Source organism: Sapajus apella, unplaced genomic scaffold (assembly GCF_009761245.1).
Source record: "Sapajus apella isolate SASKATOON/1434 unplaced genomic scaffold, GSC_monkey_1.0 scaffold153, whole genome shotgun sequence".
NCBI classification, from domain to species: domain Eukaryota; kingdom Metazoa; phylum Chordata; class Mammalia; order Primates; family Cebidae; genus Sapajus; species Sapajus apella.
In genome coordinates, this window is record NW_022437093.1 from 2,494,774 (window position 1) to 2,522,292 (window position 27,519).

Sequence of the window (27,519 nt, forward strand, 5' to 3'; positions counted from 1 at the left end):
TGCTTCAGGTCCCCTGCTCTGTAGCCTGAGGACACTTCTTTTGGCCCCTCACAGGGTGACAGCCTGGAGCTCTGAAATGTCACAGGAACACTCTGGAAGAGGCCCAACCAACCACTGATCCAGCCCTTCACATGTCTCTGCAATCAAACCCTCTACCCTGGCCCTGCCGGGAAGAACCAGCCAAATGAAGCTGGTCCTTCCTCCAGCTGGCCCGCTAACCATGCTGACTGACCATACATCGTGTGTACTTTGTTCTGTGCCGGGCCCTAAGACACGACTGATGGAGAAGTGAGCTATGGAGGGGAAACGAGGGAGACGCCAACTGGGGGGGTGGAAAGGGCACTGAGCTGGGAGTCTGGCCCAACAGCTTCAGAATGGGCTGTGCCACTAATCTGCTGTGTGACTGTAGGCGAGTCATTTGCCCTCTCTGAGCCTTAGTGTATTATCTTCCTCTATAACAAAATAGTGGTTGAACCAGATCAGAAATTATTAATCTCAGCCCACTAGAAACCTCAACAGTTCCCAGAGACCTTGAACGTAATGAAAATATTGGTGTATACATTCATGTTAACAGGGAAAGGGGCCCATGGCTTTCATTAGATTCTCAAAGGGGTCTGTGACTCAAGGAGATATAAAAACCCGAACCAGAAAGAGGATGTCAAAGTCCCCTTCTAAATATTTGCTTTTTGGAGGGGGTGGGGGAGAGAGAGACAGACAGAGACAAGGAGAGAGGAGAGGTGTATGATGTATGATGTTGGGGCAGAGTTGAGGCCCCAGTGACACTTCAGGAGGGGAGGGGGATATGGCCTCCAAGAGGTGGGGGCTGGCACAGTCCTATCATCCCCCTGAGGCTGCCCCTTCTTTCTCTGCCTTTTAGCGCCTCCCTCTGAGTGAGGCTGGCACACCAGTCCTTTTGAGCCCCAGGGTCCCCAGGTTAATAACCTAGAATTGGTACAAGAGTGGACAGACAAGCCAGAGAGGGCCATGAACCATGAACGCGTGTGGGTTGGGGCAGCCTCTTCAGGCTTGGGCTGAGGCTTTAGCAGCTGCCAAGCCCTGGCTGGGGCCTGCCTGCCATCTCCTCCCCAAATTAGCTTGTCCCCAATCTCTCAGGAAGCAGTGCTGGGTTAAATTGGCTGCCTTTCCCTGCTGGACTCAGGGCAGTGCCGAGCAGCACTTGTACCAAATGCTGGCTTTCCTTTCTAATCAAAGCTATTCATAGGGCATTTGTGCAAATCAGGACTCAAGGGGCAGAGGCCTTCAGGCCAAGTGGCTTAATTGAAAGAGAAAGAAATCTGGATTGGGGCTTAATGGACACGAGGTGACTTCGGGCCAGCCGGCTGGAGAGGGCCAAGCCCAGGTGCTAGGCCACAGCAGAGACTGTGAATGTCATCACAGAGCAGCGGTGGAAGCTGAGGTGACAAAGCAGGGCCATCCGCGGCAAGGGCGTGCCAGGTTGGTTTTTTAACCTGTCCTGGATCCTGCTGACACTGCTGAGCCAGGGGATGGGGGTAGAGCGGGGGCATGTGGCTGTGGAGAGGGGAGGAGCGTATTAGGAGCCATGCCCTGATGTTTCAAAGTTCTTCTTCATCTATTTTGTTTGATCGTCATACATCCGGCAATGTCATTATTTCCTTTTTATAGATGAACAAATTGAGGCCCAGGGAAGTTAGGTGACTTTTCCAAGGTCACAGGTCAATGGGTGAAAGAACCAAGACTCATAGGCAGGAATTTTGGACTCTAAATCTAGTGCTCTTTCCATTACACCACAGTGTGAGTCAATCACAGAGGGTGAGGGACGGTTAAGGGGGCAGCAGGAAGGGAGCAGCGTTTGCTGAGGGCTGACCATGTGCAATGTCAGGCGGATGACATATGCCACCTTATTTAACGGCACCATTGTACCTTCCTAGCTTGCTCATTCACTCCTCACCCATTCATCCACAGAATCTAGTGAGCTAGGCTTAAACGGGATGCTCCATGTGGCACATATGGAATGAATGTACAGAACACACCCTCTCTGTCAGTTTGGCACCTGCCCTCCCTTCTTCCTTTCCCCTGCCAGTCCCCCAGATCTGCTTTTGGAAGGCACCAAGGGCAGGGAAGGACTGGGCACCAGTCGCAGCCAGGACCAGGCCAGAGCCAAGGCAGAAGTGGGCCACTCAGGATGAGCCTCCGGGCCTGGAGGACCTGCACCGGCCTCTGCTGGGAGCTCTAAGGGCTCTCACCAAAGGCCTGACCCTGTCCACAGCTGGCCCGGGATGTGGAGACCCTCAAGGGGTGGGCAGGTCAGAAGCCATTTGCCCCTCCTCCATGGTACGGTGCCCAGCCACCTCCCATGCCACCGTGGGTGTTAATTCTGTTTTACAGATAAGAAAACTGAGTCCAAAGCGGTCAAATGGCTTATTCCAAGACAATCAGTACCCAGAGATACTGAGGCGGGAGTGGATTTTCAATGCTCGCCTTTTGATGCCAGCTCAGGGCGCTGCCCACAGCTGCACAGCTGGCACCGATCTGGGCAGCTGCCTCTCGAGCCTAGAGCTGCGCCCAGTCTCGGTGACTCCAGTTCACCAGCAGCACCGCGCCTCCCTCTCCCTCCTGGACCCCGCGGCTCATAAGGAAGCGTGGAGGGGGCGCTGGAGACACAGCAGCGGACGCGACCTTTACGTTAAGGGCCCAGAAAATCCTGGAAGGAATTGAAAGTCAGTGTGAGACGGGAAGAAAGCGGGGGAGAGGCTGCAAGAACGGAGAGAAGCCAAATGAAAAGGGGCGAGGAGACAAAGTTCCCCCTTCCCCGAGTGAAAGGTCAGCAAGACCGCCGGGGTCTAGGGCTGGAGGGGCGGGGGGCGGGAAGGGGGCGTGGCCATACAGGGCGTGGTCATAAGCTCGAGGGCCAATCAGGAGCGGCAATCCGGCTCCCCGCGGAAACACCTGCAAGAGGTGCACTAGGGGTTGGCCACGTGTTTTTGGGAGCAGATGGAGGAGGGAGAGGCCGGGAGAGAAGAGAGGAGCAAAGGAAGGGTAGAGGAATAAGGGAGGGGACCTAGAGGCCAAGGGCAGGGAAGAGGCAGCAGGACAGGGCTCAGGCGCCACACTCCTGGCCAGTAGGCACTGTCCATTGGACTTCCCGGCCCGGGACTGCCTTGTGGGCTCAGTGCCTTCCCACAACGTGCTCTGCCTCGGGGTGTGGGAGCTCTAGCTCCCACGCTAGATTTCAGAGGGCCGTCCTGCAGACACAGGGTCAGGGGAGGAGGACAGTAGAGATCCCTGGGATCCGGTAGAGATAAGGCCTCAGAAGGGAAATGGTGCATAGGACTTGAGGAGGAGCATTTGTTGGACACTACTATAATATATACCAGGCACTGCGAAGGGTGCTTTGCATGATGGAATTCATGCCACTCATTTAAGCCACCCGACTACACTGAGGAGGAGAAAACAGATGGAGGAGGAGGGAGGTGGGAGGCCAAGTGGGCCAGGAGAGAGGTGGGGAGAGAGAGGAAAGAAGAGGGAGAAGAAGACACTAAGGAAGAAATAGGGAGAGGCAGGCAGAGAGTCAGGGGAGAGGCACACAGAAAGATCATTTAACGGGTGCTGGGGACAGGGTGTCTAGCCCCTAGTTGGGAATGGGAGAAGCAGGAAATCAGTTCTGTGTCACTCAGCTTGGTGGCTGTAAGGACCTCAAGTACCTGTAGGACTCTGATTCTTGGGCCAGTGTCCCCTCCCTCCAGGTCCCAATGCCAAAAAACCTGACCTCTTCTGCTCCCAATAGGCGGAGGTATTTTCCCACCCAGATGTCATAGTCCTGGGATGAGGAGCAATTTGGTCCAGAGTAAGTCAACCTTGCAAATAGCCAAGCCAATTTACCAGCCAGCTGCACAAAGGCAGAGGTGCTGTTAGGAGCCAACGCCTCCGGACAGCTCCCTGTCCCGCAGTGCCTCTCCTGGGCAGTTAAGGAATAGTGACTTTGCTCTTTAACAAGTACCGTTGGTTCTCCATAGCCACAAGTTTTGGGGAAAAGTGTACTGAACACTACAGACTTTTTTCTTGTCGTTATTCCCTAAACAGGACAGTGTATCAACTATTTATGTTTACATGACATTCACATTGTATTAGGTATTAGAAATAATCTAGAGATGATTTAAAGTATCCAGGAGGTTGTGCATAGGTTATATGCAACTACTACTCCATTTTCTGTCAGTGACTTGCTCATCCCTGCGTTTTGATATCCATGGGGAGTTCTGGAACCAGTCCCCATGGATATCAAGAGGCAGCTGTTATTTACTGACTACCTAAGAAATATTGAAGGGGCTTGGGATGTAATAATGAATAAAATAATGCCCTGTCCTCAGGGTGCTTACATTCTAGTGGGGAGACAGCAAACACATGCGCTCACACTCACACACACATTTCTGTTAACCAGTGAGAAATACCATGGAGAAAAAACTAAGCAGTGCGAAGAGATAAAGGCTGACGAGGGTGCTATCTTGTCAAGGGTGGTGGCTTCTAAAGTGCTACCATTTAGGCAGAGACTGAAAGGAAGCAAGGGTGAGAGCGCGGGGGGGTGGCGGGGGAGTGTTCTTGGCAGAGGCAACTGCAAGTGCAAGAGCCCAGGAGCAGGCGTGTGCTTGCTGTGTCTGAGGTGTCAACGTCCTGTCACTCCGTGGCTCACTCTCTCATTCACGGGGCAGGTAGATGCCTTCAGGGTCTTTCCTGGTTGGAGATGTGGGAGTGGAACCAGCCCACCCACCAGTCCTGGTCATCACAGGCCTTCAGGTGGGGGCTGAGCTGGGGGGAGTCAAGCAGGCTAAAGTAATGCAAAAACCGGCCCTATACCTTCCCCACACATGCACAGAACAAATGCGTGAGGACCGCATCCTGGTCAGAGTGCCTCAAATCCCTGCAAAAGGAGAGCAGAGGAGAGGGGGCAGTGTGGAGGGCTCCCACCTGCTGGGGAAGAAACCCTGTCGGGTCAGAGTCCTGGGAGGCCTGCTTTAATGAACAGGTAAGAACCCTTTGAACATGGCCTATTTAATGCTGTGAACAATCGGGCACTGGCTTCTTTTCCCAAGTAGATTACACAGTTTTCCTCCCATCAGGCTCAGGGGCCACGTGTGCTTGGCAGATCCACCCATGGTGGATAACTTTAGAGGGAAGCTGGAACCTGGCTCTGCCCCAGTTATGTTGGCTGTCTCATCAGCGGCTTCTGGAGGTGGGCACTTGGCAGCAGCCCTGTGGCTGGGAAGCCCTTCCCCCCATTTGGCTTAAATCCAGGAGGGGGGACTCAGCCCAGGCTGTCCAGAGGGGAAGCAGCCAGGTGGTCCAAGGGCAGCCTGTGAAACACACATTCTTGCCCAGTCAGAGGAATGTGCTGTGGGATGAATGGGCAGGGCCCGTGCCTGGACCACCTGGTATGGAAAGGGGGGCAGAGAAACCTGGTCTTTGTGCGGCCATTTCATGGTAGAGCTGCCTTCTCTTTGGCTGGGCAGAGAAGAAAGATGCCTGTGTAGGGTGGGTGACCCATCAGGACAAGTGGATGGCCCTCCTGCCCTGTGGTTTTTGGGCTCTTCAATTTTGCCTTTGCAGGAGCTAGTACAGTGCCAGGCATATAAGAGACACAGAGGAGAATATGGGGCCATGTGCAGACCCAGTGTGGATATGGAAAACTGCAGGGGTAACACTGCAGCCCTAGACAGCTGACTACACTGGGCCCTGGGCACCCTGGTTCTGAGTGGCCACATAATGTGGTGCCGATAGTAAAATCTGAACCCAGGCCCACATGGTTTATATCTTGCAGCCACTGCTTAGTGGGTTTGGGCAACTTATTTAACTTCTCTGAGCCTTAGCTTCCTCTACTGTAAAATGTGGATAAAAATATTTCCTGACTATAGTATTGTAATGAATGAGATTAAAGCACTTGGAATGGTACCCAGCACATATCGGGCACTAAATAAATATTAACTTTTATTATTTTTATTACTATTTGAGACAGAGTCTCCCTCTGTCACCCAGGCTGGAGTACAGTGGTGCAATCTCAGCTCATTGCAACCTCGGCCTCTCGGGCTCAGGAGATTCTCATGCCTCAGCCTCCTGAGTAGCTGGGATTAGAGGCGTGTGCCACCATGCCCAGCTAATTGTTTTATTTTTTATTTTAGTAGAGACAGGGTTTCACCATGTTGGCTAGGCAGGTCTCAATCTCCTACCTCAAGTGATCTGCCCGCCTTGGCCTCCCAAAGTGCTGGGATTACAGGTGTGAACCACCATGCCCAGCCTAGCTAATTATTATTATCCTTCACTACCTTAAGACCAGAGATAGAACTGATGACCCCAGGTAATTGTCAACTCTGATTCTATTCGTCTGTGATGTCACTAGTAAATAATTCTATTTCTTCCTGGCATTGTTATACTCATGCCATAATTTTATGAGTTGCCAAGTCTGTGGCCTGCCACATGATGGGCCTCAGCCCTGGGGACCCACTCCTCTCCCAGCTCCTGGCACGAGGCACATGAAAGGTCCCCCAAAGACCCTGGCTCTGTGCCAGCCACCCCGGCCAGATGCCTATCCATCTGTCTTGGCCCCCCGCCCCACCCTCACCATCTGTCTCTACCAGTGCCCGTCGGTCTGAGTAGGTCTCCAAGTCAGAAGACAAATGGTCCATTATCAGAGGCCATTGTGGAGGGTGATGGATTGCGCACCATGCAGCCAGGCAGGCTGGGCTGGAGGCGCGGGCACGGGGTACAAATCACCGTGGAATGAATGCCATTCGTCATGGCCTGCTACCTGCAAGGACAGGTGACACCTTCGTGGGCTCAGGGATGTCACTCCTGACATAACAAACACGTTGATAGAGCCTCACTTGGCCTAAGGGCTGGCAGGCTGGGGATATAGCTTTTCTTCTCTGGCCCAGCCTCTGAGAAGGCCTCCTCCCTCCCCATCTCTCTCTCCTAGAACTCCAGACTCCTGCTCAAGGACTTACTTCCCCATTCCCCATCACAGCTGAACCAACTTTGCAGCCAGATGCTGAGGGCTCCCTGTACCTTCCCAGGCTTCCCACTCCTCCCTCCTCACTCCTCCCTGGTCCTTCCGCCAAACCCACCTACTGGTCCTTGCTCACCTCTTGCTATAGCTCACAGCTCTGGCTCTTTCCTGCCAGTTGATACTAGAGTGTCTCTTAATATTCACCTTGAAACTTCCTCCTTCAGGAAGCCTTCCTGGATTCGCACCACCCCTGCCTAGCCTCCCTGCTCCCTCCATCATTATGAGTAATCACTGGCAAGTTCCTTCTCTTCATTCCAGCTATACAGTAAGCCTTTTAAAAGCCTGCTGAGGCTGAGACAGGAGGATCACTTGAGCCCAGATCTGGGCTGCAGTGAGCTCTGATTGTGCCACTGCACTCCAGCCTGGGCAACAGAGACCCTGTCTCTACAAAACAATTTTTAAGAATTGCCAGATGTGGTGGTGTGCACGTGTAATCCTAGCTTCTCAGGAGGCCAAGACGGGAGGATTTCTTGAGCCCAGAAGATCGAGGCTGCAGTAGGTTATGATTGCGCCACTGCACTTCAGCCTAGGTGACAGAGTGAGACCCCATCTCTTACAAAACAGAACAAAACAAAACCTAGTATTGGCATGACACTGTACGGTTTACAGTTTGTGAAATATTGCCATAAAACTTACAAACTGAATCTCATTGAATCTCATAAGAGATCCTTGGGGCAGGTAACAGCCCCCCTGCCCCTCTACACCTGGGTAAAGTGAGGTGCAAGGGCATTTGAGGGTATGCTCATCCCTGTGGCTACCAGTACCCGCCCCAGGCAGGACATGACCAGGCACCTTCTCTGAGCCAGCACAGGAACCCAGGGTGCCTTCTGCAAGTCCGGGGCTTGTTTCTCTGCCACCAGGCTCTCCCTGGTGAACGAACAGCTGGCCAGGAAGCAGCTGCCCTGAGCTGTGGAGGCCTCCTGCGTCCACAGAGCCAGCTTCAGAAACGAATGCCTCCTGCCTTCCTGCAGACACTTGTGTCTGTTCTCCGCTAGCATGCGTCTTGCTCTCTGCCTCTTGGCGAATGCATTTGTGGACTCAACTCCTGGGCGAGATTGTGAGCCCCTCTTGTTTCCCCCAGTGCCCTGCATGGGGCCTGCTGTGTAGTAGGTGCTTCATGGAAGAGTTGCTGTGAATCAAGGAGAGGTTCGAAGACTTAAATGGAAGGTCCACAAGCCGCCTAAATACCCTCAGGTGCAGGGACCCTCTCCATTTTTGCCCAGCAGCAGCCATGCCCAGGACCACATCCACGGTTTTAAAAGACATGCCCTTTGGAGCCCAAAGACCTAGATTTGGGTCCCAGTCACTGCCATGTACTGGCTGTGTGGTACCATGGGGGTTATGTAACTCTTCCGTGCCTCAGTTTCCTCAACCATACAAATGTCGGGCTTTAAACTCTTGTAAGGATGACATAAGATGATTATGCAAAGCACTCTGTTTATAGTAAAATGATGCAGATCCTGGTAATATTTGCAGCCATGCTGTCTTTTCTACTGGAGAGGTACAGAGCACGGTGTTACCACAACGGGAAGCCAGGCTGCCGTGCTCCGCTCAGGGCTCCAGCACTTACTGGTTCTCTGCGCCTCAGTTTTCTTATGTGTAAAATAGGGACAACAGCACCTACTTTAGAAAGACATTGTGCAAATTGGGTGAACATAGCCCCAGTCCTTGATCAGTACCTGGCACATGTTGGCACCGTGCAGTATTACACTCTGGGCATTTTTAGCTGCAGACTGTGGCAGCCTTTCTTCCTCCCCTGATGCCTCCCCGAGTCACAGCTCAGCAGCAAGGGCTGGGGTGTCTTTACCTGTGCCCATCCTGAAGCAGGGAAGTTAACTACTCAGAATCCTTGCTGCAAGCTCCTCCTGGGCCCGCAGATGCTACTAACCAACTGCAGCTCCTTCCCACCAACCTTACACCCAACTGCGGGATCCTTCTCAACACGGTGCTCCGCGGAGACTGAATCGCTTGGAGCTCTGGAGAGGATGAGACTCCGCAAATCCTGCCTTAGGGCATGGTTCTGGGTGCAGGTCCTGGGAGACCTGGGGTGGTGGCATTGTGGCGACCAGAAATCTTGTAGGAGAGGGTTGAAGGGACTCACCTGAGATGTTGCCGGCCAGGGACAGGCTCTCGCAGTGCTGGTCTTGGAGAGAGGCGGAGACGGGGTTCAGCCCCAGAAGGAGAAGGGCCTGCAGGCACAGGAGGTGAAGGACACGTTAGGCAGGGACCATGAGCCATGAGCCGTCTGGCCTGCAGCTGCCTGCTCCCCCTCCCGCCCGTCACCCATCCACTTGCTTCCCAGACACCCGCCCCTCATCTCCTCTCCCCTCACTCTGGGTCCTCTTTGCCTGGAAGGTCTGGAGTTGCCCCGTTCATGGAGGGGCCTGGCAGGGAAGCTGACAGGAACAGGAACCCAGGCTCCTAGGGAAGAGGTGAATTTTGCCCCTAGGGACTGGAGCGCTGCCAGAGGAAGCCCCCTCCATCCCCATGGGATCCTGAGCATGGTCCAGTGGTGTACCTCCACATATACCTGTGCACGCCCCACACCCTCACCGGCCCACGGACCACCGCGGCTTCACTGATCCCCATTGGTGCACCCACTTCCCTCCCTTCCTCCAGAGCTGGCCTCTAATTTTGTGAACTGCTTCCCCAGCCCTCATCCCCACCTGCCTAATTTTCCATCATCACAGATTGTGCTTCATCATTGATCATGCCCTTGGACATCTGCTTCGGCACTAAATTTTCCCTGGGGCTGGTGTGGCTGTGCCTATTTGCAGATGAGGAAACTGAGGCACAGAGAGGTTAAGGGATAAATGTATCTGGAAAGATGGATGCCCTATTCTAGGGAAGACCTTTGCCCTTCAACCTCCCTGAAGGCTCCGTGTCACTCTGAATGCAGAATTTCAGCTCAGGTGGGAGGTGAGTGGCATAGGCCCTATTCCTGGAGGGCTGCCCCTTCTCCCACTAAACCGACCCACACAACCTTCGCATCACCCTCCTCCCTATAGGGTTAGAGTTGAGAGAGACCGAGTGTCCAGGAACCCATTTCACTGTGTTGCCATGGGCAGGTCGCTTGGCCTCTCTGTGCCTCTCTGTGTCCTCACCCGTAAAAATGGGCATAACTGTCCCACCTCCTTTCAAGCTTACATAAAGTATGTATGTAGAAGTCCTCACAGCACTGCACGCTCTGTGAGGGCAGGGATTTTCTTTTGTTCATTGCACTCAAATTTGCTGAAGAAATGAATGACTGAGGTTGTGTTTCTGGTACACAATAGGCACTCAAGAAGGATATGGTGACTGATCTGAACTTGGTGGTTTTTATTTAGTTGTTGGAGGAGAGATGGCTATTTCCCCTGGGATTTGATTCCAAAGGGGTTAAGAAGCATGGGTGAGGAGCAGGGAGAGGGGAGCGTTGTAACCGGCCCTTCCCTCTGGCTGTGGGGAGCTGGGTGCCTGGTTACCAGCGGAGTTCCCAGACAGGATGGTGAGCCCAAAGCCTGAGGTGCCTCAGGGGAGGCCACTCTGCTCATCACCACCTTCACTTCTCTGATGTTTCTTCTTGGGGTCCCCTCCTTCTGAGGCCCCTTGACCCCACGGCCAAGTGTCTCAGCACCAGCCCATTTCTGTACCAACTGCAAATTTCACTAGAGACCTTTAGCTCTGGAAGCTGGCTTAGGATTTCACAGCAGGAAAATGAGATTGGGAGAGAGGTAGGGGCTTGTCCCTCGGTGAGCAAGCTGCTAGGCTAGGGTGTAGGCTAGAAGCAGGGCGCTGGCCAGACCAGGCAGCACGCAGCCTTCCTGCGAGGGGCTGGGACTTCACGTGGTGAGAGCAACAGCGAAGAGAGCATCAAAAAACTTAGTAGGCAAGATATGGAATATTTTCACATAAGTTTTTTAAAATCAAAATTAACAATAGAAAATACATCGAGCAAATTATTGAAAACTTTTTAAAGGAAAGATAGGCTCAGTAACAGTGCTGGGCCATGTAGAAGTTTGGGATGAAAGGGGGAAAGGCCAGCAATGATATTAAAATATTATCTGTCATGGCCGAGTGCAGTGGCTCATGCCTTTAATCCCTGCACTTTGGGAGGCTGAGGTGGGTGGATCACTTGAGGTCAGGAGTTCAAGAGCAGCCTGGCCAACATGGTGAAACTCCATCTGTACTAAAAATACAAAAATTAGCTGGGTGTGGTGGCATGCACCTATAATCCCAACTACTGAGAGGCTGAGGCAGGAGAATCACTTGAACCCGGGAGGTGGAGGTTGCAGTGAGTCGACATCATGCCACTGTACTCCAGCCTGGAAACAGACAAAGACTCAAAAAAGATATATCTATCATGATTACTGAGGTTGCTGGCACCTCCTCTCGTGGTGGGCTTGAGGAAATGCCTCACTTGCTTAACCCCAGGTGGGCCCTGCTCATGCACCGTCTTCCTTCTTCCCAAGCTAGACTCCATCCCTCCATCACTGCCGGTCCCGTACCCTCCAGGGCTGCCCATCCTCTCTTCCCTGGACTGCTCTTCACTGGCCCCTTTAGGATCTCGGGACCTTCCCCCAGTCCTTAGAAGCAAACTGACTCCCTTTTCTATGTTCACCTGCTGGGAATATTCTCCCTTATCCCACCCCACCCCACCCCCCCCCACCAGGGCCACCCCCTTTCATGGTACCCACTCCCTCCCACTGCTGTCCTGATGATGAAGGCAGACTCTGCTCCCCTCTGTCCCACCCACATTCCAAGGTCCAGGGGAATAGTGCCCACTCCTGTTCAGAGCCTGGTCCTCCCACCCATGACTAACCCACATGGTCCCCGGAGTCTGTGGTGCCTGAGTTTGCAGTGGCTTTGTTCACGCCATTCCCTTGCTGGCACTCTCGTAGGGGTCTCTCTGCCCTGGACCAAGCTCCAGGTTCTGAAGCACAACACCAGCCCCCCACCCCCATCCTGTGCTCTGTACACGGGACACTCAACAAGATGGCACTGGGGTTAGCCAACTCGATCCTGGGACTTAGGAGTGATGATAACAAACTAATTCATTTCTCTGGCCTCAAGGAACTTCCAACATTTTATTAATCAGTAATTAAACTTCACAGTCTCCGGAGAGATGGAGAAATATCTTTACCCTCATTTTCCAAGTGAAAACGCAGAAGTAGAGAGAGGAGGAGTTCACCAGGCCAGCCGGTGGCTCTTGCCAGCTAAGCAGAAAGCAGAGTGTCCTCATGACAAAGCTGCGCTGCCTGCTCAGCAGCCGGCAGGGACGCAGACGCTTCCCTGTCCCCAGAGAGGGGCAGCTCCTTCTAGAAGAGACGAAAAATCCTCGCTCCCTGTTTCCCACCCCATATCTCCCCATGCCACCTTCCAACACACACACACACACACACACACACACACACACTCTCTCTCTCTCTCTCACACACACACACACACACACTCTCTCTCTCTCTCTCTCTCTGTCTCTCTCTCTCTCTATGTCTGTCTCTCTCAAACTGGGGCTCCCAGAGCCAGCTCAGCCACAGGCAAATTAAAGAAACTGGTGACACTGGCCAGGTGCGGTGGCTCACGCCTGTACTCCCAGCACTTTGGGAAGCCGAGGCAGACAGATCATCTGAGGTCAGGAGTTTGAGACCAGCCTGGTCAACACGGTGAAACCTCAGCTCTACTAAAAATATGAAAATTAGCTGGGTACCATGGCACACGCCTGTAGTCCCAGCTACTCAGGAAGCTGAGGCAAGAGAATTGCTTGAGCCCAGGAGGTGGAGGTTGCAGTGAGCCGAGATGGTGCCACTGCACTCTAGCCTAGACAACAGAGCAAGATTCCATCTCAGAAACAAAAAAAAAAAAAAAAGAAAGAAAGGAAATAAACTGGAGACATCTCCTGTTTGACAGTATCAGCCCCGCTTCGTGACATTCCACTTATCCATCTCATCCTTAAGCTGTGCTTCATGCTCCAGTCTTTAGATCTCCTGCCTCGAAGGCACATCACCTTCTATTCCCATCCAATTACCATCTCCCCATGTCCAGGTCCTCCTTATGTCTTCAGCCCTCTGCCCCCCACCCTTGGTCACTTGGTCCACTCTGCATTCTTCAGAGACCAGTTCCAGGACCCTTCGCTTGGCAGCACCTGCCCAATCCTCCAAAGCAAAGCAGCTCAGCTCCCCCTCCAGCATACCCTTTTCCCGGTGCTCTGTACACGTGCTGGACCCTGTGCTCATGAGGCTCACGAGTAGAGCCCTTGAACCAGCCCTGAGTGCAGGAAAACCACCTCGGCACAAAGCACTTAGGACCCAAGGCACTAATTAGATGGCAAATATACAGGCTAGAAGTTCTTATTCTCACATCTTAATATCCTGGCGTGCACAGAGGAGCAGAGCAAATCTTGATTCATCAGAAAACCAAGCCAAATGCTAGGCAATGGGCTAGTCTGCCCTTGGCTGCCTAGAACCCCGACACTTCTGTCTCTCTCTTGAATGTGATGCTTCACAAAGCCATTTTCTACCAACAGACGCTTGGTGTTGCATTATGCAAAGAAAAATGCTTCTTAAAATTCCCAGACCAACCTTTCCTCTCCAGAAAGGTCTGCTCTGTAGCAGAATCTGTGCCTGTGCCACCTCTTGCTCTGTGGAAGGTTTGTGAGGGCTTCTGCCTGATTCCTGAATCACACTTCCATGAAAAGTCCAGAGGTTTCCTAGATTTTTCCTCCCACCATCTGCTGGTCCCCTTTTCAAGGTCCACTGTGGTTTTCTGTCTCCAGCAACAGGCAATTACTGCACTGGCAGGGGCAGGGCCCCAAAGTTTCAAGAATGTTGTTTGTTTTCCCTTAAAATGGAAAATTCTGTGTGTGTGTGTATTTTTTTTTTTTTTGAGACAGAGAGTCTCGCTCTGTCACCCAGGCTAGGTTGCAGCGGTGCAACCTTAGCTCACTGCAACCTCTGCCTCCCAGGTTCAAGCAATTCTCCTGCCTCAGCTTCCCAAGTAGCTGGGATAACAGGCCTGCACCACCACACGTGGCTAAGTTTTGTGTTTTTAGTACAGATGGGGTTTCACCATGTTGGCCAGGCTGATCTCAAACTTCTGACCTCAAGTGATCCACCCGCCTCGGCCTCCTAAAGTGCTGGAATTACGGGTGTGAGCCACCGCTCTCGGCAAAAAAAAAAAAAAAAAAAAAAATGAATTCTTAACCTGGGGAGCAGGCAGTGTGAAGATCTACAAATAAATGCAGCCGCTGTATGTGATGAAAACCAGTTTCCTGGGGAGGGTTCTTGGCTTCCTTTACTTCTCACCAACAACAAGCACCCCAAAAATGGTGAGAACTGTGGTCGGGGCATATGGCAAATGGGGTGAGGTGGACAGGTCACCTCTGAAATCAAACCAAAGTGCTTTCGGCCCTTCTCAGATGCCTCTTGCTCCTCCATCACCAGCTCAGCCACTGGCTCCCCTTTCAGAGCCAAGTTTTCAAGACTTCATGTGATTTACTATCTTCCAACGAGTAGAGAAAATCAAAACGGCACTGAAGCTGAAGCTGGCAGAGTGTGAGGTTCACTCACTGGCTAATGCCTCACTTCCATTCACCAGCCTGGCAGCCCCAAGGCTCCAAGTAAAACTTGCACCTCGGCTACAAATCTCTCCACTCACCAAAGAGCCAAACCTTCAAGGTTAAAGTCTGAGGCCAAGGGTGTATGTGGCTCGATGATAGCATCTCGTAAAAGGATTTTCCAAAGATCTAGTGGGTCCCTGGCATGGAAGGGAAAGCAGATCAGGCAGATCTCCTGCTCCCCATTTTAAGTCTGGGGTAGTTGATGTACCCACAGAACTGTTTTTAGGAGCTAGGACTCATTAAGCAGGTGCTCCTGCCTTTCAAGATGAACAATAAGGAGAGTCGTGCCTTTTGGCTGGCCAGGCTCAGGTCAAGACGGGGCCTTGGCAGAAAGGACGGGCAGCGGAGAGGGAGGTAGCACAGAAGCCCGTGGAGGGGGTGGATGGCCAGGCTGTGACGTGGCCTGCTCCAGCCTGCTGCAGCTGCTACCCATGCCCCCACCCCCAGGCCCAGCACAGAGCGGGGCTGGAATGAAGCTGCCATCCCAATTCCCAGTGTGATTTTGGCTTAAAGGTTAATCACACCCAGAAAATGCTTATTAGAGACCATAAATAACCTTGTTGCCACAGCTCAGTTTGGTCTTTAAGGCACAAAAGAGCAATTTCCTTTGATGTGATGATTTGGTAATTAACCTTTGGGGAGGGTCCTGTAGTGCCACTGGAGGGAGGCAGCCATGGCATCTGAGGAACAGGGAGAAGGGAGCCTGCTTTCCCTCTCCTTTCACAGCTGGCACTGATGCTCAGCTTGGGAGAGTCCCCAGAGCCCCCAGGGGTCAGGGACCATGCTGGCCTTTGACAGAGCCACAGCTTGAGAGCAGATCTTCAGCATGATTCCTCACCCTTCTGCTGAGCCCTGTGGCAGTGCTGCCACTGAGTGTGTGGCTTTGGGTGAGTCACCTGACCCCTCTGGGACTCCACTTCCTCATCTGCAATGAGGGCAATGCGGTATGTGTTACCCACTTCACGGGGACATGGGCCACTTGCGGGAACCCACGAGAGCTGCTTCTGCAATGTGATGTCCTTACCAGTCAGCGCAACTTGGCTGCTCCGGGCCCCAGCATGCGCCTCCATTGCAGAGGGCGGGCCTGCAGCAGCTTTCCTGATGTCCCTTCTGGGCCCTGGGGGAGGCCTCGCAGGCAGGACCTGCCTCTCCTTATCTTCCGTCAGTTCCTTCTGCCTTCCCAGGAAGCTTTCCTTTAGGAAGGAGTTTTTCTGCTTAAAAGGAAAGTTGCTTTTTGGGTTTGAAATCCACTGGATTGAGTGGTGTTTCCAACCCCTGTGCTGGTTTGGGATCCTTCATTCAGAGTCCAGGGCTAAGTACATGATTTGGAAAAAAGGAAAGGAACTCAGAAGAGATGGGGAAGGACAGACAGACACACACATCCGTGACGATGGCAACAAGAGGTGCAGACTGAGGCCAGGGGGCCACGGAATTTCAGATGGGGTCAGCACTGTGGCAGTGAGGGCGGGCTTCCCGGGGGAGGTGAGATGGAGGATGGGGCAGAGTGGATGTCGCTGTCAGAAGGAGAGAGACGGCCTTCCAGGCAAGGGGAGGGTCCTAAGCTTGTGGGGGTGTGGCAGGCTGCCTGCGGAGAGGCTCAGACACTGGGCTGAGATGGATCCAGTCAGCCTGGAGCACCATGGCAGGTTCCTGAGCAGTGAATTCTCCCAACTTGTCACCCCCATCATCCCAGCCAGACAGCCCAACGGAGGCAGTTCTGCAGGTCCGGGTGAAACCAGGCCGTGTTGCCTTCCCTGGTCTGGGAGGCTCTGGCAGACTCTGACTCAGGGCCCAGAGATGCCCCTGACTCCCTAGTGTGGCCCAGATCATAGCTCTCCCTGGTGACCCCAGAGGCAAGGTCCCCAGCCCACACTTGCCATCTGCTGGCCAAGGTCCTGGGTCCTGGGGTCCTGCAGGCTCTACAATCCCAGTCCCTGACCCTTCTGACTCTGCTTAGCATTGCATTGTGTTCTGGTGGAACCTATTTTAAGCAAAGCCAAGAGAAGAAAATCTAAATTCGATAAAGAAATGAGGTCATATATGAAGATTTCTCTCAAAAGCTGGGTCTCCCATTGCATTGAAATACTGGGATCTGGTTTGCAGAAATAAAGCGTCTGTGCAATCAACCCTTCAGAAATGTCTCTGTACCTACGGGGGATATATCTGTAGTTACGGACTAACCGAACACGAGAGCAGGGCAGGCCCCACACGCGATTGTGTGGTTTCTGCAGAATTTCTCGCCACAGAAGTGCCAAGCGGAGTAGTGGGGGAGAGACATGCAGGACGTGTGCCAGCAGAGGGGGCCCCAGGGCGCCTTTTCCCATCCACCCAGAGGTGGAGACCAGCCAGATTCAAACTAGACTAGGACAGAGGGCAGTGGTGCCAGGGGTCCTTTCTCAGCCCTGTTGATGGCCCAGGCTTCTGCTCTGGAAGCAGCCTCTTCTCCCCATCCCACCTCAGGCCTGAGCCTCCTCCCACAGCCTCTTTCTGTGACAGCCACAGCCGGCCCCCATCTCAAGGCAAAGAGCCTGTGCTTTCCTCCAAAGTGGGTGAGCACTGAAAGATTATTCCAGGCAGGCGAGAAATAATTTATTGTTACATTTAATTAACTTAAATTGCTGTTGTACAGAGAGGAAAAAATGGAAAGGAAAATCTCCTGCCTACAGTTAAGGGAGGGGGGATGCCTGGGTGTTCCCCGCCCCCGGCCTTCTCCCTGGGGCCCCCGGCTCAGGGTGCCCCTGCCCGCCCTCCCTGCTACTTCACGCCTCTGCTCCCTAATAAAGCCTTGCAGCAGGGCTAGAAACAGGGCTCACCTGTCTCCTCCACCCCAGCTCCAGAGTCACACACACCACTCCAAGGTCTCAGATGTACTGTTTGTTTAGGTTATAAGCTTCCTGTGGGCAAGGTCTGTATTTGGCTTCTTTGGTTTTTTTTTGAGACAGGGTCTTGCTCTGTCGCCTAGGCTGGAGTGCAGTGGTGCAATCCCAGCTGACTGCAACCTCTACTTCCCGGGTTCAAGAGATCCTCAAGCCTTAGCCTCCCGAGTAGCTGGGATTACAGGCACCCACCACCATGCCTGGCTAATTTTTATATTTTTATTAAAGATAGGGTTTTGCCATGTTAGTCAGGCTGGTCTCAAACTCCTGACCTAAGATGATCCACCTAACTCGGCCTCCCAAAGTGCTGGGATTACAGGCGTGAGCCACTGTGCCCAGCCTGTGTTTGGCTATTTTCGTATCCTCAATGGGGTCTGATTCAGAGCAGGCCCCAACACATTTGTTGAATGCATAAATGACTGAGTGAATAAGTAAACAGACGGGTTTTCACTTTCTGCCCCCTTTGACCATGGGATGGGGTCTCATGTTGATTCCCACCAGGACATTGTGATGGGCCTGCTCCTGTTTTGTCATTTTCCTCTCTGTTCCTCCTGCTCATTAGGAGCTCCCTCTCCTCTCCTTGCTCCCAGCATCACCCTGCACCTTGGATTCCAGGAGGGTGTGCTAGAGGAGAAAGCACTCTGGGTGGGAAGCACAGGGCTGGAACCCCATTCTGAATCTGCCAAACTTGCTCTGTGATGGTAGAGAAGTCATTTCCCCACCCCAGTTTCCTCATCTGTAAAATGAGGAGGTCACTGTGTTCTCTACGTTCCTTTCCAGGTCTGAATATGCCCGGACTCCCGGACTTACGGAAGAGCAGAAATTCAAGTCTCTCAACCTGGGGTTGGAGAGATCCTTGTCAGAATCTTTTATCTGCCCTTTCCTACCTGTGTGACCTTGGGAGAATCACTGAAACTCTCTGAGCCTCATTTTCCCCATCTGTAAATGGGGCTGATAGGGATAAAATATTTACACCCCAAAGCTCCTGGAGAGATTCACCAACACACTGCATGTAAAACAGCACCGGGCTGGCTGCACAGGAAGCACACACGGCTGCCACTCGTTACTTGGCCTTGCACGTTTTTCCTTCCTGACTTGGCCTTTCTCCCCAGAAAAGCCCCCTGCCCACTCAGGGCATGCACCCCACTTTCCAGCACCACTCTTTCCCAGAAGCCAGCAGCAGTCACTTACAGAGGTGGAGTGTCCACCCTGGTCAAGGATATGGGTTTGCTGGGCACGGGGGCAGGAGGTGCCCGGAGCGCAGCTGACCTCCCGTCCTCCCGTCTTCCCTGCGTTTCTGCCTCTCCTGCATTCCTTGCCGCCCATGTTGGTGTGATTTGCTCTTGGATTCACTCACGGGTGATTTCTTATAGCTCATGCCTCCCTGGCCTCCTGCCTCTCTCCTCCCCAGCTTCCCCCCTCCCTGTCTTAACCGCCTGACCTTTCTCAGTCTTCCCTGCCTTTCACTTTCCTCCCTCCCTTCTTTCCTTCCTTTTCTTTCTCTCTGCAGCTTTTACTGAAGGCTTGCGCAGTGCCAGGCCCTGTGAATTTCTTCACTGGATCCTTCTTGACCCTGTGAGGCAGAGCCCTTACTCTCTCCCAATTGTTCAAGCGACAGACTGGGGCACCTGAGACAGTAACTTGCCCAGGGTTTGACCGCAGTAACTGGAGGGATTGGGATCCGAGCCGGGCTCTTGCCCCTGGCGGCACAGCCTGTTTCCCTGCCTGCCCTGCCTGCCTTCCCCTGCCTCATCCCCGTCACAAGCCTGGATCCTCCAAAAGACATACGGGTACAGCTTTCCTTTGCCTTTCAAACTCTGGCTTCTAGCGGCAGCCCAGCTCCCTCAGAGCTGGCAGTGGGAATTAGAGGGTAGACAACAGTAGGACCCTGTCAATGGGTGGGACTCAGGAAGGTTGGCTCTCACCGAAGAGGGGAGCCCAGCTTGGCATTCTGATCCAGCCCCTACTCTTGGGAGCTGTTAGCTGTAAGTGGCTCCCAGATACTGGGAAACTGTCCCTGAGGGGGTGGGAGGCAGAGCCGAGGTGTGGGGACAGCCGCAGAGACACCAGCTACGCAGGTGACACTATCAGCTGTGCTCTCGGCTCTGCGGCTCTCTGACAAGTGTAAAGTGAGGGGGATTTCGGTGTTGGCAGGGAAAAGATGTCCTTTCAGGAGCTGCGTTCTAAAGGGATTTAAAGAGGGCCAGGAAGGGAGAGTGAAACTGGTGGCTGGAAATTTGGTTCCATTTTATCTAGAAATGCTAAAGGCATTGGGGCTGTTTTTCCTAGAGAAACGACTGCCTTCCAAGGCTATGGGAGGTCAGTTAAAGAGGGCTGCTGGACCACCAAATCCCACTGAGCAGGGATATTGAGGGCAGAAATAGGACAGACCATACAGCCCATAAAGCAGGAAATGGCCCTATCTTCTGACTCTTTGCCTATAAAGGCAGTGACTTAGCCAAAATCGGAATTTCCCGACAGTGCTTGACACCTGACCTGGGAGACGGAAAATCCCATTTTTTACACCTCACCCCAAAACTTGGGGTTCAGTAGGCCTGTGGGAAGCTCAGGGGCCCTTCTACTTTTTTAAATGCTCTCCAGTGATTCTGAAGCATCAACAGAATTGAGGATAACTCAGCTAGCCCAGAGATTGTCACCTGGAGGCCATTTTGCCTCCCGGGGGATGTTTGGTAATGTCTGAAGATATTCTTGGTCGCCATAATCAGGAAGGGGGATGTGCTACTGGCATTTAATGGGTAAAGGCCAGGAATGCTGATTGACATCCTAAAATGCACAGGCCAGCCCCCACAGCGAAGGACTATCCAGCCCCAAATGTCAATAGTGCCAGGTTGGAAGGTTGCAATGCTCCGTCCCAGCCTGAAGACACTTGCCGGCCTACCCGTTATGGGGGTGGGGCGGGGGAGGAAGGTGGCTGTAAGGGGACCTTGGAAAGAGTGGGATTACAAGAGGGAGGTGCCTTCAGGGCAGGAAGATGCCTCGGATTGCATTCTTCCTGGCGAATGCCCTATGCGACCTTGGACTAGTCAGTCTCCCACCTCCTGGCCTTAGTCTGAAGGCAGGGGACTGGTGGAAATGACCTTTCCTGGCCAGCTGGGTAGATGGGAACTCCTTCCCCTCACTCACTGCTGTCCTGGCCCTGCTGGGTCAGTGCTTCCAGATCTCCTCCCGCAGGGTGTGCCCAGGAGATGCAGGAAGGTCTGCCTGCTGATGTAGCCAGAGTTGAGGAATGAGGCAGCCCAGAAAGAGCCTAAGCAGCAGCCTCTTCCCAGAGTCAGCGAGCTGAGCTCACCCAGCCGAGGCTCCAGCAGAGCCTCCCAGGGCCAGCACCTCAGGGGCAGTAGGCAGAGCTGGGCCCTGGACCCTGCAGAAGTTGGGTTCCTTTATCCTGGATGAGTGCAGGGACAAGGGGTAGAACTGGTGCGGGGCTAAGTCCTGTGAGCTTAGGGGAACCCACGCAAAGCAAGGCTGCCCTTGCCCCACTAATCATGTGACCACTGATCATGGGTCCTCAGCTCACCTTGGTGACAAGTACAGATTGATGAGTGTGACAAGGAGGGAAAGGGGCCTAATCAGAACCTGCTACCAGGTAAGGGGTCTGAGCAAACCAAAGAGTTTCCTCCTCCTGGATAAGGGTTCTTCCTTCTTCCGTCGCCCGGCCTTGGCTGCCAAAAAGAGCCACCACATCACTTGCATCCATGCAACGGAGCCGCATAAGTGTGAGAAGCACAGCAGGAAGGCCAGGCTGTGTGAAGGGTGAACCAGAGATCTGGGCCAGGCAGTGAATTCCGGCCCCCAAGGAGGGCTTTAGGCCCGCGCTATTCAAAGGGTTGTGAGGACCGGTCCGACTGGTCAAGTTTGCCAACCAGGAGAAGTTGGTTCCTGGTCTATGTCTTGATAAGCACAAAAATGGAGAGTAGGCATTTGGAAACTTTGATGTGAATCCATCCCTGCTGGGACATCCAAGCATGCAGTCAATACACTCATCTCGACAAACAGGGTCTAGAGCAATTCAGATGCTGTCAGACTTGCCAGGTGAGTCACGTGGTGCAGGCTGCACATCAGGACCACAGGCCAGTCGCCACGGATTGGAAAAATCCATGCGGTCCTTCCCCACAGCTAGTCTGAGGGCCCTGCGTGAGCTGGAGGACAGAGTGCAATGCCTGGCTTACCAGAGGAGGCCTCACGGAGGAGGCGGGTCTTGAGTGATGGTTGGGCTTAGTTTTGAGGGGAGTCCTGGGGCAGGCAGCAGAGGGTGAAGGAGGGGCCCCACCCATGAAAGCAGCAGGTCCCCTTGACCTTTGGTGGGTGCAGGTCCCCTGCGGCAGCACAGGCATTTCCTCCTTCATTCTGCATCGTGGTCCAGTAAAGAGGACACAAAGACCCAGAGAGGTCGTGTGATTTGCCCGAGGTCACCCATCCAGGAAGTGGCTGAGTCAGCCCCAACCTCAGGCCTCCTGCCTTGTCAGCTTTAGGGACAGCGGTCCTTCCTCCAGGATGCACGTGAGCCCCACGTCTCCTAGCCCTCCCATTTCACAGCCTTGCAGCAGCTTCCATGGTCAGGCCGTGAGGCCCCAGCCATCAGGAGAGAAAGGACATCCCAACCGCCTCCCCACAACACCGACGCACTGGGAGCTGAAGGGGTGGGATGCTGATAAACCGGATCCCACGAAGGTACCAGGAATGCCAGTGCTCTCAGCACCCCTGCCTTGCCTGACTATTCCTGCCTCATCACCAGGAGAACCAGGACAGCACCAGGGAGGGAACCCTAGGATGCCACTATGGCTGCCTCCCCAGTCCCTGCTTAGGGACTGAAGTGCCCGGGACCTGCTCTCTGGAGGCCCCAGCTTCTGAGACCTTCTTGCCCTTTTGTTTCTAAGCCCAGCGCCATAATTCCCTCTAGCAACATCCCCACCATACCTGCCCAGAGCTGCTCATGAAGCCAAATGCTGCCTGTGCGTGCACGTGGACAACACCCCGGTGCTATGGGGACCGGGGGCGGAACACAGGGCAGTGCGGGAATCTTTTAATGTTACTAAGCTGTGCGGCAGCGTAGCCCTTGATAAGCCGTTGAGTCACAAATCCACACGTGGAGGCAGAGAGGGACCAATCTGTCTGGGTTGTCACTGTGTCTTCTGTCGCCATAGCACTTCCACACTCAGACAGATGCTCATCGGGGAGCTGGAGCAGGGAGAGGCCCTCCATTTAGTTCAGCATCTATTGTGTACTTACTGTGTGTGCAGTTCTGGACTAAGTACTGGGCACACAGAGTGTGTGTGTGTGTGTGTGTGTGTGTGTGTGTGTACGTGTGTATATGTATATGTGTATGTGTGTGTGTATGCGTGTATATGTGTTTGTATGTGTGTGTGTATGTGTGTGTGTAAGGGAATCTTTCTAGTCTAGGCAAAGCTCATAATCTATGGTGGGAACAAGGGTTCAGGTTAGATGTGGGTCACCAGGGGTCCGTGTGGAATCTGGTTAGTAGGTGTTTTTGAGTGCCCTGTGGGGGGCACATCAAAGAGCTGGAAGACCCCATGTTGTGGGACAGCCCAGGATCCACCACGAGCTAGAGGCTCACACCAGGGTAAGGGACGAGGTGAGAACAAAGGAACAACCAGTGAGAGACAGACTTAGACTGGAGGGCTTCCTGGAGGAGGAGGTGGAGACAGTTCAGAAAGACTTTGGTGGACATGCCAGGTAAAGATTGGCACAGAGAGACTTGGGGGCAGAAGCTCTTGTAAGAGAAGCATCAGAAATGAATATTCTATTCTGCTAGGGGTGGGGGATGCAGGGTAGGAAGGAGAACAGTGAGACTGAGGCAGAGAGCCAGGGGTGAGAAGCAAGAGATTTGAGGCACTCCAGGTTCTTTCCCCTCTAGAAGGAGACAGGAGGACTCAATGGGGTCACCTGTGGGCCTTAGTGCAAGAGCAGCTCAGTAAATGGAGCACCTGACCAGTAAACAGTGCAGCCGGCTGAGAACCTGGGTGGTGCGGGCAGGGGACAGGAGCAGAGCTGGGGGCAGAAAGGGGAAGGGGAAGGGTGTGGCTCAGACCAAGACCAAGCCCAGGACACAAGGACCAGCTTCTCTCCAAGGACCAGCCTTGCCCTGCCTGTCTGGGAAGATGAAGGAGTGGCTGAGCCTCTCGGGCTCCCAGCCAGGCACAGGCAGCGAGGGATGCTGTGGAAGCTGTCCAACCTGCTATCCACTCGCCCGGCTAAGCCCGTGGCCCCCGGGTGCCAGCTGCTCCTCTGGAAGTCAGCCTCCAACGCTGGCCTTGAGGTGGCGTTGCCCCTGCCGTGGGTCTGGCTCTGCTTACAGGAGAGGAAAGGTGGTTACCACACAGTGGCCTCTGAGAGGAGTGGCAGATGCGGGTGTTATTATGAACATTGCACAGTAGCTCACTCTCCAGGGTTCCAGCATGTGTGTGTGTGTGTGTGTGTGTGCGCGCGTGCGCGTGTGTGTGTGAGAGAGAGAGAGACAGAGAGAGACAGAGAGAGAGAGAGAGAGAGACAGAGACAGAGAAAATGCCCACTGAGAAACACATAGGACCACAGAGGCAACAGGTCCTGTCCCTTCTGCATCCTGCTTCTGGGGAGGGGGCACAGCCCTTGGGGTGGTGGGAGGGAGTGGGATGGTAGGGGAAGCTCCTTCAGGGCACCCCTGCCCCCAGTGCTCTCCTGAAAGCTGAGGATGGCTTCAGGCACCCAGGCATGGGGATAGGGATGGGTAGGGGAATTCTTGTGAGGAACAGAGAGGAAGTTTCCAGGAAATGCCACTGCTGGCCCCAGAAGCTGGGCACAGGCTCTCTTGGGTGCTGGGGAGAAAGTAAAAAGCAAGAATGACCAAGGCAGGCAGGCAGATATTTTTCTTTTCCCTCCCTCTCTGCTTCTCTCACTGTCTGTCTCTCAGAATCTTCTATAAGAATGAAATCATCAGCTGGGTGTGGTGGCTCATGCCTGTGGCTGAGGCGGGTGGATCACCTGCAGTCAGGATTTCGAGACCAGCCTGGCCAACGTGGTGAAACCCTGTCTCTACCAAAAAATTAGCTGGGCGTGGTGGCGAGCACCTGTAATCCTAGCTACTGAGGAGGCTGAGGCAGGAGAATCACTTGAACCCGGGAGGTGGAGGTTGCAGTGAGCCGAGATTGCACCACTGCACCCAAGCCTGGGGGACACAGTGAGACCCAAACAAAAAAAAAAAAAAAAAAAAAAGAAAGAAAAGAAATCATCCACCTGAGCAGGCCCCTGGGCATCCCGCCAGGCCCTTGTTCTGACAGTGCAGTCAGGGTCCCCAGTGCAGGGGGCCCAGACCTGTGCCTGGACTGTCCTGCAGCAGTTCCCCCAGGAAAAGCACTCCTGGACCTGGTTTGCCTTTCCAGCCACACAGCCCAGCCCCCCAACCCCCACCACACTCCTTCCCCTCTCTGTGCACAGACTGCCCACTCAGCCTGGTACCTCTGGCCTCTGCTGAGCTAGGAAGGGTTTTCTAGAAATGAGCTCTTCACACACCTTGCCAAGGAGGCTGGGAAAACAGGGAGGGAGAGATGAATGGGTCACAGAGGCAGAAAACTCCCCAATGTAAATGGCAATGCTGCGACCGCCTCTTGTCCTGGCTTTTCACCCCGGGCAGGTGCCTTTCAGCTCTTTGGGCTTTTGTACCCACCGGGGATGATGATCAACAAGTTGTCCCAATTCTCCTAGAGGCCCTGACATCCCAGCACTCTAAAATTCAACTAAGGTTCCCACTGTGCTTCCTGATAGCCCCCACTACCTCTTAAAACTCCAGTGGGTAGACTCTATAGTGGTCAGCCTAGATCAAGCCCTGCCTCCCTGCTTCTGCAGCCACGGAAGTGGCTGGACCAGTCTAGCCAGTTTTCCCGGGCTCTGACCTAGGCGCACTGGCTCCCAACCAGACTGACTGGGGCTTGGAAACCAGCTGACACGTGGAGGGGGCAGGTGCATGCCCCACAAATCCCACCTCAAAGCACCTTGCTGAGGCTGCTCTCTGGGCCCAGGAGAGCCACGGGGGTGAGATGGCAAAATTGCCTGTGGTTAGAGGGCAGAAAACAGCCACAAACATATTAATTTTCCCAGAAACAGTTTTGTGGTGGCTGGGTGGACAGTTGTCAAAGAACTTGTTTGGCTAAAGCATTTGAACCTGTGGTTCTACATGAAAGGAACCTGTCTTCCAGAGCCGGGTTCTGACATGCACGGCTCATGAAGCCCGCCCCCCCTCTTCCTGCCATCCTTTCAATTTTGTTGAAGCGGATACCACGTACTCTGAAAACAAGTGATTAATAATCTGTGGTCTAATAGAATCCAGCTAGTTATTTTCAAAATGATTGTTTGTATCAGTGAGTGAATCATTTCGCATTATCCTCCCTGCATATCTCTACTTTTATAGTCAGGTGTTTCCATATCAGAGATGTTCAGGTCTGTCCGTGACCTTCGAGCGCAGCTGATGGCTGGTAGCTGATCCCTTTTCCCCAGGGACTGTGAGAAGTGCTCTGAGGCAGGAGGAGATTGCATATGGCAAGTACCCTTCCTCTACCCCCATCCTCTCACCACGCCTCCTTTTGATGGCCTTTCTTGGACTGAGGAAGTTGGTAAGATTTATTAAGTGACTGCTATAGCTAATATTTATTATGCACTTACTGTGTGCCAGACACTTGTGCAACTGTGCACAATTTCACACCTGGCATCTCATGGTCATTATGATTATCCCATAAAGTAGGTATTAGTTCCCCTCATTTAGACAGATGAAGAAACTGAGGTTCAGAGTGATAACTTGGCCACAGCTTCAGGGCAGATTCAGGATTCGGGCCCACATTTGCTTCATCTGCTGTTCCCACCCATTCAAGAAGATGTTGACTGCCACATTAGGTGGGGTGAGGGATGGCTGTCTGAGAGCAACAAGTCCAAAGACAAGCATTTTAAAAGGAGGCAGGCTGGGCACGGTGGCTCATGCCTGTAACCCAACACTTTTTGAGAGGCTGAGGTAGGAGGATCGCTTGAGCCCAAGAGCTCGAGACCAGCCTGGGCAATATGGCAAGACCTTGCATCTACAAAAAAATTTAAAATTATCTAGGTGTAGTTGGTGCATGCCTGTAGTCCCAGGTACTCAGGAGGCTGAGGTGGGAGGATCACTTAAGCCCAGGAGGTTGAGGCTGCAGTGAGCTGTGTTCACACCACTGCACTCCAGCCTGGGGAACAGAGTGAGGCCCTGTCTAAAAAAAAAAAAAAAAAAAAAAAAAAAAAAAAAAAAAAAAAAAATTTCCTAGGGACTCTGCTGACAGGGACCTCTGAATTTAGGTAGACAGGAATCATTTGTAATTAACAAATTCATTCTTTGACTATTAAAACTACAGCTGAAATCTCGACCTGGCCTTACCTTCAAAACGGGCTCACGGTTCTTTTGTTGATACCGTGAGTGATTAGGGTAGAATCAGAGCTGGGACAGATCACCCCACTCCCTCTTTTCACTGAGGAAGAAATGGCCCAGATCACTGCTAGCGACCTGCCCTCTTCCAGACACAGCAAAAGCACTGGAGTTTCACCGGCTGAAGCCCCACCCCCAAGGGATTCTCCAGATCTCTAGGGTGCTGCGTTGGTTGGCTGTTGTTTTCTCTTTTCTAATAACCACAGTGGGCTTAAGGGGGAGTTCTAGTCCTTTCTGCATCAGAGATGGCTTTTCTGCTAGGGTGGTTTGAGCATCTCTCAGCCTTCTGTTTTGACATGACATTTGCATCCTGTGGGAACAGAAACGGGTTCTTTCCAGTTGTACAATACCAAACAGAAGCAACAATAAAACCATCCATCCAGCTGACAAACATTTGTTAAACACCTACTGTGTGCAACAATTGTGAGGCCCGGTGCCGCGAAGGGTAAAAGATGAACAATGTGTAATATATTACATGTCCAGGAGCTGCTGGCTGCTGTTCCTGCATTAACTTATTCCTGCTGAAAGTAGCCACCTTGCAACTTTTTCTGAAAGCAGGCTG

General features: G+C 53.1%; 1 protein-coding gene across 1 annotated transcript in view; it reads right to left on the minus strand.

Moving 5' to 3' along the window:
* Nucleotides 1-27,519, minus strand: part of CRHR1 (corticotropin releasing hormone receptor 1) — a 51,184-nt gene that overhangs the window by 19,284 nt on the left and 4,381 nt on the right. Inside the window, exon 2 of the mRNA XM_032266079.1 lies at nt 9,135-9,222. Coding sequence (XP_032121970.1) covers nt 9,135-9,222 — 88 coding nt within the window. The remainder of the gene's footprint in view (nt 1-9,134; nt 9,223-27,519) is intronic.